This window comes from Anguilla rostrata, chromosome 7, assembly GCF_018555375.3.
Source record: "Anguilla rostrata isolate EN2019 chromosome 7, ASM1855537v3, whole genome shotgun sequence".
Lineage (NCBI taxonomy): Eukaryota > Metazoa > Chordata > Actinopteri > Anguilliformes > Anguillidae > Anguilla > Anguilla rostrata.
The window spans coordinates 4,404,707-4,423,467 of NC_057939.1; the positions used below are offsets into that span (position 1 = coordinate 4,404,707).

General features: G+C 46.3%; 1 protein-coding gene across 9 annotated transcripts in view; it reads left to right on the plus strand.

Moving 5' to 3' along the window:
- nav3 (neuron navigator 3) overlaps nucleotides 1-18,761 on the plus strand; it is a 284,512-nt gene that overhangs the window by 250,414 nt on the left and 15,337 nt on the right. For 6 of the 9 annotated variants that reach the window (XM_064342429.1, XM_064342430.1, XM_064342427.1 and 3 more), the window contains 12 exons: nucleotides 718-1,000; nucleotides 1,971-2,694; nucleotides 4,862-5,335; nucleotides 6,052-6,093; nucleotides 8,490-8,647; nucleotides 9,067-9,258; nucleotides 10,231-10,283; nucleotides 12,664-12,702; nucleotides 13,301-13,378; nucleotides 16,844-16,936; nucleotides 17,787-17,898; nucleotides 18,374-18,495. In XM_064342429.1, the coding sequence (XP_064198499.1) occupies nucleotides 718-1,000; nucleotides 1,971-2,694; nucleotides 4,862-5,335; nucleotides 6,052-6,093; nucleotides 8,490-8,647; nucleotides 9,067-9,258; nucleotides 10,231-10,283; nucleotides 12,664-12,702; nucleotides 13,301-13,378; nucleotides 16,844-16,936; nucleotides 17,787-17,898; nucleotides 18,374-18,495 (2,370 nt within the window). The remainder of the gene's footprint in view (nucleotides 1-717; nucleotides 1,001-1,970; nucleotides 2,695-4,861; nucleotides 5,336-6,051; nucleotides 6,094-8,489; nucleotides 8,648-9,066; nucleotides 9,259-10,230; nucleotides 10,284-12,663; nucleotides 12,703-13,300; nucleotides 13,379-16,843; nucleotides 16,937-17,786; nucleotides 17,899-18,373; nucleotides 18,496-18,761) is intronic. The other 3 variants (XM_064342425.1, XM_064342423.1, XM_064342426.1) reach the window with 3 other exon arrangements.

An 18,761-nucleotide genomic window follows, 5' to 3' on the forward strand; every position in this document is an offset into this window, starting at 1 on the left:
CCGCCAATGTGTAGCACCCACCTGGGTGATACACGGCAGCCATTTTGCGCCAGAAAGCTCACCGCACATTAGCAGATGTACCTGCTTTACGCTGTCCTCGGGGCTGTGGACTCCTTCCATTAGCATTATCTGGCCAGCGCAGGCCAGGATGCGTGAATAAAAAGACGAAGGCTTGGGCGCTAAGCCTGGGGGTGGGGTGGGTGTTGGGGGGCGGGTTAGGCACGCTCATCCATCCGCGAAAAGCAGGTGGTGTGTCTGAAGGTGGCAGCGTGGCCAACAGAAGATGATCTTCATTATGATCGCCCCGCTAGGTAGCTGGATACAGGGTAGTCTTGAGTACATATAGTCTCATGTGCGCTCACTCTGGAATTTAAATGACCTGACTAGTGACTGCCAAGGTGTAACAGTTCAAAATATGAATTTCTGAACCGGATCATATCAGCATATTCGTGAGGGACCAGTTTGCAGTGTGCACACGGGTGAATTTGTGTGGGTGTTTGTGTGTGTGTGTTTAAATTTGTATGTGCACATCTTTTCTCTGTATGTATGGGCTGTATGTTAGTGTGGCCAGTGAGAAAAATTGTGCCACTGTCCAAATACATTTGAACTGCGCTGTATGTTTTTGTGTGTTTGTACATGAGTGTGTGTGTGCAGGCGCACGCGCATGTGTGTGTGTGGGTGCGCGTGTTTATCTTTATCTTTCCCGCCATTTCCCAGCCTAAATCAGACGCTGAGCCGCGCGGCTCTCCGGACCATGACATCAGCAGCTGGGACGGAGCGGAGGACCTGAAGAAGTCCGACGACGGTCTGGACGGCGCCATGTGGAAACCTTCCTCATCCTCGTCCTCCTCGGCGGGACAGTACGAGGACCCCGACAGGACCGGGCAGAGGGCGGGCATGCCCCTGTCCCACACGGGCTCCTGGAGGAGAGGCATGACGGCCCAGGTTGGCATCACGCCCCCCAGGACCAAAGGTGCCGTCGGAGCCCTCAAAAATCCAGGTACGCCACTACGCTTTCTCTAACATGTTAAGTCCAGGAAAGGGTTAAATCCAGTTAAGGGTTAAATCCAGGTAAGGGTTAAATCCAAGTAAGGGTTAAATTCAGGTAAGGGCTAGATTCAGGTAAGGGTTAAATCCAGAACAGGGTTAAATTCAGGTAAGGGCTAGATTCAGGTAAAGGGAGAAATGCCAGAAAGATAAAATGAGCAGGACTGGAATAAGTCTTGAAAGCTTCATTTGCTTAGCGTGTACTTTCCCTCCACCTCATTTTCTCTCTCCGCTTCAGTGTTCATTTCGAGCTCAGATTGGACATGCCTCAGGCTACGCTAATATTGTCCAATGCGTTTCGTTCCCTTTGGTCTGGAGGAGTGCCAGAAAGGGGACCCTCTCTACGGGCGGGCCTGTGTTTTTACGGTGCGCCGGTCCGGTCTTAAATTACCCGCCGCGGCCGGTGCTCAGGCTAATCTCCACTAGCTAGCGGTGCGGCGGCGCCTAGCGACCGCGCGGCGTTCAGCTGGGATTGCAGCGGGCTGCTCAGTGTGCTGAACCCGCTGAAAGAGGAGATCCGCTTCGGCGCGGGTATTTTTGGCACACCTGCAGTGAACCCCCGCTGCCGGAGACTGGGGGGGGCGGGGGAGGGGGGTCGAGCGATTCCCGAATACGTGGGGCTCCCCTCTGCTCGTCAGGGGTTAAAGCAGGGAGCTCAGACTCAGAGCCTGGAGGGCTGTGGAGTCTGCTGGTGATTGGTGTGCTCCTGCACTTAAGGGGTTAATTTGAGTCTCTGATTGGCTAAAGAGTCGACACACTTTGTTTCTAAGGCCGAAGTTAAGGCTGCTGATTGGAAGGAAATCTGAAAATCCAGCAGAGACTCTGCCCTCCAGGACTGGGGTTTGAGAGCTTTGGGTTAAAGGATCCAGCGACCTTCCGCAAAATGGCGGCCAGCCGTTTACGGGTGCTCTCTGCTCTGACAGGCAAGGCGGACGACTCAAAGGTGTCGGAGAAAGACCGGGGGGCCCCGCCCAAGAGCTCGGGGATCCAGCGCTCGCCGTCAGACGCCGGGAGGAGCAGCGGCGACGAGGGGAAGAAGCCGCCGTCCGGCATCGGGCGCCCCGCGGCCGCCATCGCCTCCTTCGGCTTCAAGAAGGTGGGGGGCCCCGTGGGGGCCCTCATCACCAAGGCCCCCGCCGGGGGAAAGGGCGGGCCAGCGGGGGGCGGGGGCGGCGGCGGGGGGGGCCGCAAGACCAGCCTGGACCTGGACGGCTCACAGCCGCAGGACGACGGGGCGCTGCTGGGGGGCGGGGCCTCCAGGGCCCCCCCGCAGTACCGGTCCCTCCCCCGGCCGGCCAAGTCCTCCCCAGGCGGGGCCCTGGGCCGGGGGGGCAGTGGTGGCGGCGGCGGCGGTGGGGGGGGCCACCGCTCCAGCTCCAGCAGCGTGGACTCCAACGTCAGCGGCAAGTCGGCGGGCAGCGCGGGGGGCGGAGCCAACGCCAAGCGGCGGGACGGCGGGAAGGTGGGGTCGGGCCGCTCCAGCCCCGTCGCCGTCTGCCAGGCCGACAAGGAGAAGGCGGGCGCGGCCGACCCGGAAGGGGCGTGTCTCTCCAGCTCGCCCAAAGCCAGCCCCACCTCGTCCGGCCAATCAGGGCTCCGGCAGCCCGGGTCCAAGTACCCCGACATCGCCTCGCCCACCTTCCGCAGGTGAGACGCACGCGCGGCCTCTTTAGCACGATAGCGTGAACGTAGCGTAGCCCGTCTGATTTCTAAAATGTTATTTTAACTTCGTTCGTCATTTTCACTTTTCAAAAACGGTCAGACTGTGCAGTTTGAGGTAGCGATAGGAAAAAAAGCTTTCCTCCGTTATTTCTTCTGTTTCTGCCTTTGTGTTGCTGCTCTGTGTGTAGTGCGGGTGATGTCATCTGCACATATAGCATAAACACATCCTTGTTCAGGCGTGGCAGATTTGAATAATGGCTGGTCCCGTCTGCTTGAGAGCTCTCAGCAGGGTGATGGGGTGTAATCGCTCGGCTGTCTGTACCAATCTTCCTCACTTACCGCTTCAGCGGACGGCAGAAGGGCCGTTCATATCGGCTTCGATGGCTTTGTTAAAAACGAACAGAATGAAATTTCTTCCGTTTGACAATGTCAAGCGTCTGAACGTGAACATTAGCATGTCACTCTCCTGTACGTCTTCCTGTACAAAAAAAAGAAATTAATAAATTGCTGCGAGATTTAATTCAACAGAGACGTATCGGTAGAACAAAGATCAGAGCGCCATCTTGTGCTGCTTTTTTACCGCATTTTAAACGGCAGGGAAAACTTGCCGTTGAGGAAGATTTAGAAGATAACGGTTTTCCATTCAGGACAAGACACCTGATTGGCTGCACTTGACTGAAGCAGACAAGGCGAAAGATATTCCCTGTGCTTCTACCTGACTTATTGAGTTCAGGAGTGGGAGAGGTCGTGCATTACCGGTACTGGTGCTGTCATGCTGTTATTTCCGCTCTGTGAATACACATCAGAGAATCGCTCAGTAAGTCCTCATACGCATCTGCTACAATGGACTGGACTCTCACTGTGTCACAGGTACAGCAGGGTCTACAGGGCACTTAATGTCCAAACTGCAGCGACTGCTTTGTCCTTGATCCAGGCGTAGCAAAATATTCAGTGCTTCTTTCTTACTAAATATGACCAGAGCTAGGTTTGGTTTCCATTGTAACAACAGTTACATAAATGCTAGTGTAGTAGGGTGAAATTAAAAAGTGAAGTAGCAACTGCATAAGCGCATTACTCAAAAACAAAGTTAAGGATGAATTGCCTTGCTGTCAGGGGAAGCAGTTCAGCTTTTACTTTCCCTGCAAATGCATGAAATTCATCTTTTTAAATTGTACCAATGGGTGGGGAATCTTCTGGAAACGTAATAAATGCTGTATATCTAACATCATTCACCTCTGAGCTCACAATGAAGGGGAATAGAGCCAGTTATACACATTGTCATCAGGTTCCAGCATGAACTATATATTTAATAACAGTGAACAAGATTCAAAAGGTGTCTCCACATCCATTCTCTTACTGTACAAATGCTATCCTTATTAGCCTCCATGCTTTGCATCTCCATACGATTGATTGTGAGGATTGGCTTCGATTAACAGGCATGCCTTGTGTCTGCATGTGTCAAGCCGCTTACAGACGATGGCAGGTGCTGTGTGCCCGGGGGTGACATTAGCTCAGAAAGTAGAGCGGTCACCTGGTAAAAAGTGTCAAAGTGTCCTTGAGCAAGACACCCAACCCCTAACTGCTCCCGACGAGCCGGACGGCGCCTTGCATGGCTGCCTTTCATCGTTGTGTGTGTGTGTGTGTTGTGTGTGTGTGTGTGTGTGAACGTGTGTGAATGGGTGAATGACAGACATTAATTATAATGCACTTTGTGTAGCCATAGCTGCTTGAAAAAAGCGTTATATAAATGCAGTACAATTACCATTAGTGAAGGAGTGTGTACATATAACTGACAGCATGTCTGTGTTTGTGTGTGTATAACTGACAGCATGTCTGTGTGTGTGTGTGTGTGTGTGTGTGTGTATATCCCTGATACCATGTCTGTGTGTGTGTGTGTATATCCCTGATACCATGTCTGTGTGTGTGTGTGTGCATATGCCTGATACCATCTGTGTGGTGTGTGTTGTATTCCTGATACATGTGTGTGTGTGTCTGTATATCACTGATACCATTGTTGTGTGTGTGTGTGTGTTATCTGAACATGTCGTGTGTGTGTGTATATCCTATACCATTCGGGCACCTCTGATACCATGTCTGTGTGTGTGTGTGTGTGTGTGTGTATATCCCTGATACCATGTCTGTATCTTTGCAGGCTATTTGGCACCAAAGCCAGCAGCAAGGCCAGCTCTCCTGGCACCCCCGACTCGGGCAAGTGCCCGTCGGCGCTGAGCAGCCCCCACGGCACGCTGGCACGCCAGTCCAGCCTGGACTCCCCCTCCTCGGGCACGGGGAGCCTGGGCAGCGGGCAGGGCGGGGGCACCAGCCCCCTCTACGGCCGGGCCCCCGAGCTGGGGGCGGGCGACGCCCCCCCGGGCCTGGGCCAATCGCCGGGCTCCAGCTCGGCCTCCGGCCTGTCGCACGCCTCGGGGGGCCGGCCCTGGGCGGTCAGCATGAGCGTGTCGTCGGCGGGCAGCAAGGACACGCTGAGCTGCCAGAGCATGACCAGCCTGCACACCAGCTCCGAGTCCATCGACCTGGCGGCCGGTTACCACGGCTCCCTCACCGGCCTGGCGTCCGGGTCGAAGGTCACACGGACCGGCAGCGTCAAGTCCACGCTCTCTGAGGGGTGGGTCACACCAGTCATGCCTGTACCTGCAGATCCATACCTGTACACGCCTTCTCAAGGGTATATTCTAAAGTAATGCTTTTCTTGATTGGGCGGAGACTTTAGGTTCATGTTGTTTTTGATGGTTTGTCCACTGTGGTCCAGCTGTTGCTGTGTCAGTTGCATTATAGCTCGTAAAAGAGGCTGAATTCTATTTTTATCATCTCAGGAGGCTGGGTACCAGGTTGCTTATGGAATTATTTCTATAATGAGGTTATTGTTTTCCATTTTGAGTATATTTGACTGAATAATCCAGTTGCATTGTGTGGGTTCACTATAAGCAGATTTTTTAGACGTAACTTTAACCATGGAATGGTATGCACTGAATCACACACTCTTATATTGTTGTGTGAGACAGATTTAGGCCATGCAGACGAGTGTGCTACTGAGGGGGAAAGTTATCACGTGATGCCGAAGTCACTCTTTTCTCCAGCTAGATGTTTTCGTTGATCCACAGTGGCTGTGATAAAGGCTAAATTATGCAGGGTAATATGGAAGCAGACCATGGCTCTGAGACCTTTCCTTATCACTGCCACCGTCATGCGACATGGACCTTAGTGCATGAATTAGAATCTGCTTTAGCCCGTTGAGATGTCAGAGTCAGTTGGAAGCTAAGCATCTGTGTTAAAAGGTTTTAGAGGTGTAATTACTGCGGCTTGTTCTCTCTATTTTAACAGAATGCCACTGGACAGGAACACGCTTCCGAAGAAGGGACTGAGGTACCTTTACTGTGCCCTTCACTTCCTGTTCTGTGTCCTACACTTCCTGTTCTGTGTCCTACACTTCTTGTTGTGTTCTGGTGTTGACATTTCCTGTCACTTGTATATTTGCTTGAGTTCTCCTTATGAATAAATTATCATTCACGGGTGAGCTGTTAGTTGCTTAAATCGAATTTCTCCAGGACGAGCTTACGATTTAACACTCAACTGTCATTTAAGTTGTGTCGTAGATGCAGAAATTCACCAGCAGTAGTAGCTGATTTTATTAACAGTCAGTTCATGCTTTGGGCCCGAAACCCCATTTCTCTCTCTCCCATATTAAAAGCTCAGTGAAGGCAGGGCGGCGTTTCTGTAATGAAATGCTCATCGATCACCCGAAGCAGATGTGCTTTGGCCTTTTCTCTGAAGAGGAAAAAAAATGGCCCTGCGGACACACATCTCTGGGCCTCCAACAGGTGCCCAGTAGATAAGGGTGATTAAGTGGCCCGGGGCGATTATTTTGTCTCTCTCTCTCTCCGCCGTGCCTGTCCTGGGGCATGAGGGTTACTTACTCACCCCGGTCACATCTGTGTGGCGCCTCTCCTCTCTAATGGCCGCCCCTCTGTCCCAGCCTCCGGCCCCAGGCCGGGTCAAACTGAGGCTTCAGATCGGAGTCCGCCGCGCTCTTCGGCCCTCTGACTCTGATAATGGCGGCGGTGCGGCCGCAGTGGAAAAAAGCAGTATTGCTTTTCTGTCCCGGTTCGGCGCGAAAATAGAGCTGCGCTGTTGTGCGTCGCTTTGAATAAAAGCGTCTCCTGAGTAAATGCGATGTAATGTAATGATGCCTGTGTGGCAGATGGTCAGCCTCCACAAGAAGGCTACGCGTAGGTTTGAAGACGGAATATTCCGTAGAATCAGACGTAGCATTCGATAGGGCGGAGGAGAGTTTTAAAAATGAATCATTTTGCTTCTCTGTCATAAATTATTGTGCTGCTGATATTGAGCTATCCGAGACAATAGGATTTCTGCAGGAAAAAAAAGAACAATATAAGGGTAGTGCAAGGTCTTTGTTAGAGGTAGCAAAGCCCTTTCCCTGAGGAAAACCCATTTAGCAGACAGATTCCTCAACAATGAATCTGAATCGCTGCGCTTGCTGTATTTTCCTTTTGAACAAGTGAGCTTTTGCCACAGCAAATTGCCTCTAAAATTACAGTGGAAAAAAATATATCCAGATTGCTCGTGTCACTCGCATAATAAGGTGACTTGCAGCATTTGCAGTACGCCTGAATCTCCGCATTGTCAGCGGGCCATGCTAAATGAAAATGCGATTGTGTGCCAGAGAAGTAACGCAAGGCATGAAAAGTGGAGATGTTCTGTTATTTTGAGATGTCTCAAAATGTCCTCTGGCAGGCAGTTCCTCTAAAGCACATTTAAATAATAGGCAACTGAAGACTGCGGAGCTCTAACAGACAAAACAATAAACTGTCACTGTAGTAAATGGCCAATGCAATCACTTCTTAAACTTTTAAAATGTTCATTAAGCAATGAGCAGAGTTCATGAAGTTTTTCACACTTACCCAGTCAAGCAAACTGGTAAGGAATCTACTGGTCCAAACTAAATTTATACTTGCATGGATATGGCAAAGTTTACCTGTGATAAAAAAATACCCTAGACCTCTGTAATAACATATGTATTACAGATGTGTTAACATCTTATTAATTATTTTGTATCGGAAATTATTTGATTAAGCATTATATGATGACGTACTAACTTACAAACAAAAAAAAAAAAGTCTTAAATAAATAAACATTTGCATTTACATTTTTTAGTCGAGTAGACTACTAACATTACTGGAGCAGGACAGGTAATGGAGTGTCTCAGTACAGACAGTGACAAATGTTAACTTGTGAAAAGGAACTGAAAAAAGAAAACCACTGTTAATATCAGGTCAATATGATTTATTAGTTTAGCCTAAAAAAATGATTGTATTTGGATTGTTTTCTCCTGTCGGTTGTTGCTATGCATATTAATCAGTGTTGTCAGATCAGAAAAAAATGTTACTTCTCACACACAACTGAGCCTCTGTGCTATCTTAGTGCCACTAAACAGAGATTTGATTTAATTAAATTGTGAATTGGGCCTAAATTGCAAAAACACTGGTTTTGTCATTTGCCCAATTTAGAAAAATTATAATTTTGACTTCCCATTTCTGAACAGGAGACTGAGGGGATTTGTTTGTCCTGTGTTAAATATTCGGCAGTTGTCTGCTGATAGGCTGCTATGGTTGGCTGTTGTTCGGTTTTAGACCGGAATATCCGGTTTTCAAATAATTTTTACGGGACCATTGTTTTGTAATGAATTTGCATGTGATCGACTGTTTAATCGAGACTCCCACCCCCCTCACCTCCCCACCCAGGTACCCCCCCTCGTCCCGGCAGATGTCCGACGAGGAGGGGAAGGAGTGGATGCGCTCCCACTCCACAGGGGGCCTGCAGGACACCGGGAGCCAGTCCCCCCTGTCTCCTCCTGGGACGTCCTGCACCGCTAATGGAAAATACCACTACTCCAACCTGGGTGAGCGCTCAGTTTACAGCACTGCCGGGATATTAAAACTGCTCACACAATGCTCATTCTTTGAGACCCAATGCTCCTATCTGGTCTAGTGGAAATCTAATGCAGTGGTGGATTTCCATGGAAAACTCTTTTTAAAAAAATGTACCGTATGACTAGAAACACCTGTGGGGCTGATACCACACTAACCAGATGTCCTGTTATTCTGCCTCCTTGGCCTACTGACAAAGGGCAAAGTCTAATTTCAAAGTCCTATACAAATCACAATTGTGTAGGCCTTTGAAAGTGCCCTTTGTCAATAGGCTAGGGAGGCAGAATGTAGGTGAAGTACCTGTACCGCTGCCCTTGTGTGTAAAGATGAGCAGGACGGTGCTCGCTGTCGGTGATCCAGTGTCCCTCTTCCTTTTCGGGGGGTCCCACAGTGAGCCCCACCAGCATGCCCCAGTTCGGCCGTCCCGGGCCCAGCATGAGCCGGTCCAACAGCATCCCGGCGCAGGACTCGGCGCTGGACCTGTACGGGGAGGCCCGCGGGCTGGGCGGCAGCGCCACCTCGCTGGAGGACCGGCCCCGGGGCATGAGCCGCTCCGGCTCCCTGCGGGACAGCATGGAGGAAGGTACGAGCCCCCCGACCGCCAGCGGACCACCAACTGCCAACCGCCAACTGCCAACCGCCAGCCGACCACCAACTGCCAACCGCCACCAATGCCGAATTAAGAGTAAGTAACACCACCAATGCTGCATCTGTGCCCATCTTACGTATCAGTTCAGTTCAGTTCAGTTCAATTCAGTTCAAGTCAATTCAGTTCAGTTCAATTTGGTTAAGTTCAGTTCAGTTTAATTCAATTCAAATAACTTTATTGGCATTAAAGTAACAAAACAATATCGCCAAAGCCATAGAGTTGATATTCATGAATAAAACTAGATTGAACATTCAATTGATTACCGTAGTGAGATGTGAGGGATGTGAATTAGCAGTTACCCAGACCCCCTTGCTCTGTGACATCTCCGCCTACCCAGTGGGCGGAGTTGGGGTCACTTTAATTGCCCCAGGGAACTAATGGGCTGAGGTGAATTGCAGTGAACTCCAGTTGGGTGGCTGGAAATGAATTAAAATCGGTGGTTTGAGGAACCAGATCGTCAGGAGCGTATCACCCGTGAACGGCCATTAAAAATAAAATTTACACTGAGAGGGACTTGAAAGGACTGGAAAATGAAAATGACCCAGCTGTCCAAGATGGCTTTGAAGTGAAGCATTCATTACCAATGTGTCTCTTAACCTGTTAATGGCACACCAGTGCTGCAGAGAATCACCTCTCATGAAAATTAATGGGTATGAGATGCGTTTTGAATGAAGAAAGAGTCTCGGAGATCTCAACTGTTAATAATGCTGACTGAAAACGTATCTCCTGAAGATTGATGTCTTCGCTTGAGTTACCGCTGGTTTTACTGTAGATTATATTTCTATGATTTAAAAAAATAATAATTTGGGGGAATTGTATGTACTGAAGTAAGTCTGGCTTGCGTGCCTTGTATATTATGGACTTCTGTACTAGGGCTTATTAACTGTATGTTCTCTCTTTCCGTAGTCCACGGGTCATCACTGTCATTGGTCTCCAGTACTTCTTCTCTCTACTCCGCGGTGAGTTATGACATCGTCATTTCCCTCTCCCCCCCCGGCCCCACCCCCTGCCCCCCGCCCCTCGCCACAGATCACTTTAACACCAGGGAGAGGATATATAAAATAATAACTGGAAGTATTTATGATTTGGAGAATCGTAAAAATGACATTCTTTCAAATGATGATCTCCGTTTTGCACTTATTACTCATTATGTTTTACTTTGCCGCCCAATTAACCTTAACTCAAACTGACGTTTTAAAGTAGTTAGTAAACCAGCAGTGAGCAGGCAACAAATAAGGATAAAGGTCCAACTGAAAGCATGTCATTTCTCTTTCTGCCCTCCTGGTAATGCAATAAACATAAAGAAATTCATTAATTCAGTTTCATTTGATTACATAATCATAAAATAATGTCAGGGCAAGCTCAACTATGCTGGTGTTCTTTACAGATATAGGCCAATGGATAAATCTGCAATATATTCTTTAATTTTATAATCTTTATGTGGATTAATGTATGCACTCTGGTTTAGATTTTATTCCTATGAGTTTAATTTGGCAGAATAAAACAGCATCTTGAGGGTGTCTTATTGGAGTTTTATGAAGAAACTAATGTTGATCTATATGTCAGCATTGTAGTAATTGCTGTTTCAAGATCACTGAATTTAGTGTGTGTTATCCTTTACTTTAATGCTATATATAAACGAGGCAAAAATCTTGTATTTCATGAGTGAAAGCTTATTATATTTTACGTGTTGCCTGAAAGCATTGATAATACTTGAGCTAGAACAAAGCTTCAGTAGCTATCCAGCTGTATAAATGGATTATATGTATAATGTAAGCTATGTAATTTGCTCTGAATTAGCTAAAGGCCATAAAGGTAAATACACTGTTAATAACTTCTCATATATGATGATCTACCATTTGAATTATCTTCTGAAGATAAGTAAAAATACCTTTTATACAGTTTTGGTCAGTTTTTAAGTTGTCATATCTCTATTAATATCTTAAATTCTATATGCAGTTCTAAAAAGTATGCTGAAAGTATAATTAGACCCTTAAAATAATGTATCCACATCATTTTTTTTTCAGTTGTTCAGTTGAAATGTTTCTGCCTCAATCCTGTTTTTTTCTCACTGCGGTAGTTAATCTTCAAATTATGCAATTGTGGATCATTAGTATGCAGCTTGAACTGCTGCATGCAAATTTTAGGCAGGCAAATGTGTGCTAGCTTTCTGCAGTAAATAAACCCTGCTATCATGAAGCTTCCTGTAAGGATATGTCAGCCTAGCTTTGCCAGGTGAATCAATTATGCGTTCGTTCTTCTGCTTTTCACATAGACCCACCGAAGCCTTTCATTTAATTTACTCTCGTTGGCCTGAAGTAAATGTGTTTTAAGATCTGTCTGTTTCTCCCAAATTAATATTTTAAGGACATTTGTATTCAAGAAACAAATTTTAAATGTGTTTGTTTTACATAATTTAGACAATAAAACTTGGCTAATCTTTAAGTAAATAAAAAAATCAGGGCTTTCAGATATCTACACATCTGCAGTGAGGATGCTGTAAAAACAGTTTGTCTTCAGTACGTTCTACATTATGAACATTTTCCTGCTTTTCACCTGCCAAGGGACTACAGATGAAATTTAGCTGTCAAGCTAATTCTGGGGCAGTTACTAACTGCCCATTGTTCCTTTCAAACAAACAAATAAATAAATGTGAAAGAACCAGATATTTTTATTTACATTCTTCATAACAACTTATTATAAAATTATATTTTCTTTATTATTAATCAGGGGGTGTTTTTTGTTTTTCCGTCTTTCTGCTGTAATCTAAACGGCTGTAAATTAGCGATATTTACCTCAGTCAGAGCTAACATAGCACCCAGCCCCCCCCCCTCCCCCTCACTCTCTCCCTCTCTCTCTCTCCCTCCCTCTCTCTCTCTCCTTCTCATTCTCTCTCTCTCCCTCTCTGTCTCCATTTGAGAGATTTCCACATGTGACATTTGGTGTGAAAAGCCTCCCCCCACTTCCCACTTGCTGTATTACACAGTTTTTTCGCCGAGCTGTGGCCAGACTGCGGCTGAAGAGATGTCCACAGCGTAATGAATTCAGAAGCGAGACAAGGTCTCCACTTTGCGTTTGGTCTTATCGACTTACATGTACTTCCCCTTGGTTTACACCCAGCCCAGATCAATAACTGGATCATTTACTCAGCATAACCCTCTAAATACATCAGGAAGTGTGTTGCGAGCTTGCACATGCTCCCTAAAGGCTCTCTGTTTGGTCCAGTGGGTACACTTTACCTAAAATAGACATACATTTGAATACCTTTTGCATTATGGTCGATGTCTATTTCTGCCATCTACGATATATTGCTTAATGATTATTTTATTTTCCACTCAGGCTGAAGAGAAGGCCCATTCAGAGGTATCGAACTCCACTGTATGAATACATTTTTTTGTATTTCATAGTAATTATACTTAATTTTACATAGTAACATTTAAAGCATAAGAAGTAATAACTTAAGGATTTGCCAAAGGTCAAGCCAACAGAATGAAGGGCTAAGCTCATGAACTTACAAATTTATAAAATTACAAAGTGTTTGCTTTTTAAGATCGTTAAGTTAGATCCTGTTAAAGAAGAAGGACCCTTATTGATAAAACAGTCCTTTCATTGATCAAGCTTAGAACGAATACATTTTAAATAGTCATCATATAGCAACAAACCAACCCTGAATTCTTTTGCTGTGGTCAGTTTCCAAATACTCCGAATTGGATTTTCCCAGAATTTTTAAACATTAGTTTTTACTCTTTACAGTTTGGTGTACTACATATGGTATTATCAGAATGCACAGTCATTGTGGCAGGGAAACTAGTATATTTGGGAGAGCTTTGGCTAAATCCAAATTAGTCTTTTCCGAGAATTAAATAAAGGTTGATTGATTGATTGATTGAAAATTTGATAATAATGGTAGAATTATGCATTGCTGGCTGCGGTAGGCGCTTGCAGGTTTACATCCCCCTCTGCTTTGTCCCAACAGCAAATCAGAAAACTGCGGCGGGAACTGGACGCCTCCCAGGAGAAGGTCGCCACGTTGACGTCTCAGCTGGCCGCCAATGTAAGACGCTATAAAAAACAAAATGCTATACAGTCGCAGCGAAAGGGTTGCGCATAGAATCGATAGCTGCTCTGTAGTTCATGGATCTTTGGATCCATGAACTACAGATCCAAAGATCCTATGCTTATGGATCTTTTTGGTGCACTCAGTTTAGAAAAGTGGCATCTTTCCATAAGCGTGTGGTCAGGTTGTGTGAAAGTGATTTATCGTTATGTAGTTAATAAATATTCATCTAGTGTGTGTGCGTGTGTGTGTGTGTGTGTGCGTGTGTGTGCGTGTGTGTGTCTTATGAAGCATTTTAAATAAGAACTTTAAAGGACTTAAGAGGTTGAAGGCAGCGAGAGAAAGAAGGCTTGTGTTTACCATGGCAGTCATTTCCCGAGCAGCACATGAATGCAGATGGGCCTAATCCAGCCTGATTCGCTGCTGCATTAATAACAGCACCAGCTAATCAACCGCGCGCAGATAGCCTTGTCTGCGGAGGGCTTTCTGAAGCTGGTGCTGTGAAAGGTTGGCTATCTCCCACTTCATGCGCTGCTCGGGCTTCTCTCTTCCTTTGGTCTTCGTGTTCACAAAATTTCCTGATCAAAGTAAGACAGAGCCGGTGTTTACCAGAACCCCCGCTTTAATCACCGAGAGACTCGTCTGCCGAATATGAAGAAGTGTGGGGCCCCGGCAGGGATTTGCCGGTGGTCTTTAGAGCATAGCTTTCTCTCTTTGTTTCTGGAAAGGAGCAAAATGCAGCATTTGGGTGTGCTTTTATAAAAGGCGGCTTTTGGGAGCTCAGATAATGGCTGAAATTTCACCCCCCAAAAAAGCAGTGGTACTGCATGCTTTTGCTCGCCTTATGATGTATTTCATGTTTTTTAAAATTGTCCAAACAACAAATAATTCTCACTCTGTAACACAATGCACCCAAGCTAATGCAGGCAGTAATGTCACCTCCTAGTGTCTGTAATAAGAACAAGATGTACTTTGTATCTTGTTGGGAAGGTATCCAGTGTGTTTGTACCGATGGTTCAGGTTCCGGTCGGTCCCCACAGTGACGCTGGACAGCATCGAGCGCTAGCATTTCTAGTCAGTTCTTTTTTTAATTATATTTGATTGACAGCTTAAAATGCATCACCGTCACTGGATCTTTGGGACAGAGGGGCTGCAGGGGATAGATTGTGATGGACTGTACTGGGATATTATGGCTTACCGAGGATGTTTCGTCTATAACGCAGGGGTCAGCAGTCCGGGAGGCTGCTTGATGAGGCCATTTTGGTGCTGCTTCTCTGATCCGTGATCATTGCTGTAAGCTGGGAGGACTCAGGAAATTTGAAATGGCTCTATGGGATTTAATACGAAAAAAATTTAACCCAGGGAAATAATTTGGGCAATTAATCGCAATCCTTCGAGTGTCTGTTAAATGACCCAAATTCAGCAGAGTGTTGGCCCACGTTCACAGTTGCTGGAGGATGGCTTTTTAGTGAAGGAAGAAGCCAACAGTTATGAGTGGGCTTTCAAAGTCAGGGAGAAAAGTGGAATAAAAATGTGCTGGAAATGAAGAATGCAAGGCGGGCAGCTTGTTTGCAGTGGTCTTGAACCTGACGTTTACAGCTCAGTTTGGCCAGTATATTGATTTGGCCTCCAGTAATGTTTTGGCCGAACATGGGTTCTGCAGAGCCTGACATTCTGAAACAGAATGATTTAAAGTTCATGTTGTAAATGTTAACGCTGGACCAAAGGAATAAAGGTTCCACAGCATGAATACCAAGCAGTTTGTGTGTAGTGCTAAATGTAGACTACACACAAACTGCTTGGTATTATTAAGTTGAGTTGAGTTTCTTTATTAAGTTGACCTCACTCAGCAATCAGTCAGATCAATTGTTACCAGAAGTCTTAAAAACTTCATCTCTTGTGGAGTTCTGCTTTGTGACATCACACTGCTGGAACCCATTGGTCTTAGGTGATCCTGCCCTTCTGTAATTAAAATAAATGTGTAAATATTCATATGTCTTGGTTCTGAGCTAGTATTTCCATGTGGCTCTTCCAGTGGATCTTTATGGTTGAGATCTTTCTTTATGGTTGAGAATCTTCCTTTATGGTTGAGATCTTCTTTTATGGTTGGGATCTTCCTTTATGGTTGATATCTTTCTTTATGGTTGAGATCTTCCTTTATGGTTGGGATCTTCCTTTATGGTTGAGATCTTTCTTTATGGTTGAGATCTTCCTTTATGGTTGAGATCTTTCTTTATGGTTGAGATCTTCCTTTATGGTTGAGATCTTCCTTTATGGTTGATATCTTTCTTTATGGCTGGGGGGGGGTGGCTGGTTGGGACAAAGGCAGAGTGACAAGTCATGTTTGCTTCATCATGTTGCTTCAGCTTCATGGCAGTTGCTGTGGGGATGCTGGTACACCCACGGATCACCAGCAGAATAAAGGCCTGTCAATACAAGTAGCGACAGCTACTTTATGACGGGCAGAAAGTTCCGGAGATTCAATATAAAATGAGTGCAATTGTTTTTTTTTTTAAAAGAGCCTACCAACGTTGCACAAGATGTAAAATTCTCAGTTTTTTCCCCCTCGTGCGCTGTCTTAACGATGGTCCAGTAGGCGCAGAACTCTCTGGCAAAGTGGCAGTTTATAATCAAAGGGAAGTTCAGAGACCGGCCTGCAGCCTTTCTCCACAGTATCGGTGTCTTCAGATGGGAACGCGTCCTATTTTATTACACCCTGTGTGGAACCATCAGCTCCGTCTGCTGATACGCACTTCAAAGACATCATCCCGCTCCAGCAGGAGGAGTTATGATCACCATGTGTCATGCTAAGGCTAACTTCAGGCTCTAAGAACATGGGGCATTTAGATGCACCACCATGTAAATGCAATATGTTCAGAGAGAATGTTCAAGAGCAGCCCTTCAGTGGAATCTGCAACTCTCACACAAATTATCCATCTTTCAAAACTCACATCTGTCCCACAGGAAGAAAATGACTATTTCCTTTTCCTGCGGCAGACAGAAAAATCTTGTTAGACTGGGTATGAGGCACAGTTTGTACAGACAGGAATAGTAATACATAGCAGGCTGTGTACTAAAAGGAAGCGTTCAGCGAACAGGGGGATGAACACTTAACTTAGGTTACAGGAGTTTATTATCTTTTTTGCGTACTGAAATTGTACTTAATCGTCTCTTTAACCTCGCATTCAGAGTTCTGCTCATTTATCTTTTTTATCGTGTCTTTTGTATGTACAGGAGCGGGTAAGACTGTTGTGATTGTGTCGAAATCGCTGCCTTTTTTGTGTTCCAATGTCATTCTCTTCTTTTCTATAAACAATTACTTGATTGCCTCGCACCGATGGGCATGTTTGAACCCAAGTTCCAAAGTTTTTTTTTTTTTTAACTGTGACAAATGAATGTTGTCCTTTTGCGCTTGCCGTACGCCCTGCCCCTTACCTCAGGGCATTTGATGCTTCTTTGCTGTGTTGGCAGGCCCACCTGGTGGCTGCTTTTGAGAAGAGTCTGGGGAACATGACCAGCCGTCTGCAGAGCCTGACAATGACTGCTGAGCAGAAGGTACAACATGTTCTTTTTCAGATACTTTTAACCTCATTCACAGACCCCGAGTTAAAATGGGGGGAATGCACTCACGCATATTTGTTGTGTTTCGTGTTTGAGTTCTATAGGAAAAGTTGGGTGACAGTGTTACACAACTGTGCCTGGCAGAGACAGCTGAACTTTGAATTTGACAGTAGTTGCAGTGCTGGATCACTGACGTTTCTGTAAATGACACCACCTAATGAGGTGAACATGCTAGAGCAGAGTTGGAGTGCAGTCTGATCTATATGACTGCAGACAAACTCAGCGGCACTGCGGTGGCAAGCATACTGTATGACATGTGTGATACATACATGTGTGAAGTGGAACTGTATGGACTAACTGTTGAAAAAATTACTGCCAAAGAAGAAAAAAAATTGGATAAATTATAATTATTCTATTCGAAATATGCAGGTAGCTTATTATACAGATATTGTCATTAATGGTGGGCCAGAGGAAATGTCTTTTGGAGGCGAGTTGGACTGCAGTCAGATCTGTATGACTGCAGACAAGGGGCGACATAGCTCAGGAGGTAAGACCGATTGTCTGGCAGTCGGAGGGTTGCTGGTTCAAACCCCGCCCTGGGCATGTCGAAGTGTCCTTGAGCAAGACACCTAACCCCTAACCCCTAACTGCTCTGGCGAATGAGAGGCATCAATTGTAAAGCGCTTTGGATAAAAGCGCTATATAAATGCAGTCCATTTACCATTTACCATTTAGATTCAGTGGCACTGCAGTGGGAAGCATACGCGTGTGTGAAGTGTGCAAGTGCTTTTTTAGGCTTCTTTAGGTCTGAATGCAGGTGTGTGTCTCGTACCCCTGTCCTCAGGAGTCGGAGCTGGCCGAGCTGAGGGAGACCATCGAGGCGCTGAAGGCCCAGAACACCGACGCGCAGACCGCCATCCAGGTGGCGCTCAACGGCCCGGACCACCTGCACAGAGGTACCGCGGAGCCCCGGGGGACACACCACCTGTGTACATTCCTGCCCAGTAGACCAGTGCCTGAGAAGGATGCCGTGCATCAGCATGGCAGCATGGGTTGCTGTCTCAGTGTTAACGTGTTATTCATGGAACGGCTTGCTACGATCTTGAACTGTCCCCTCTTTTCACTTAAAAAGTATTTTTGGGAAAACTGTTTTTGTTTGCTGAATTTGATCACATCTATTCATTTCTATCTGCTTCTGGGTAGTAAATGGGAAAAAAGAAGTGAAGTTCATTACTTGTTGTGTCACAGCTCATTGGTCAACAGTCAGAATTTGATAAACTGCATCTTATGTATTACTCATATTACTCTCTGGCACGGAGAGAACAATCTTTGAAAGTCGATAGTTACTTATTCAGAGAAGGCAAACGTGAACTGAGCATGCTCAGACCAGCTGTCGCTCAGCCGGACCCTTCCCACCCTGTGCGTGTGCAGACCTGCGGCTCCGGCGACAGCACTCCTCCGACAGCATGTCCAGCCTCACCAGCGCCAGCAGCCACTGCGCCGGCGGCGGCGGCCTGGACGCCGAGGCCAAGAAGAAGAAGAAGAAGAGCTGGGTGAGAGGAGCCGCTGGGCTGAGGGGTGGGGCTGAGGGGGCTGCGGGAGGCATGGTAAAGGGGGGGGGGCGTGGCCACTGGGCTCCAGAATGCCTTCCATATATATGGAAAAAGTTCACGGCCTTTACGATAAAAATCACACGTGTGCAAAAACCACATGTGAACACCCAACATGTGACGAGTACACATCTGTACATGTGAAAATGTTAAAACCACATGTGAAAAGGGAAATTTCTGGGGGGGGAAAATGGAAAGTTTTATGAGCA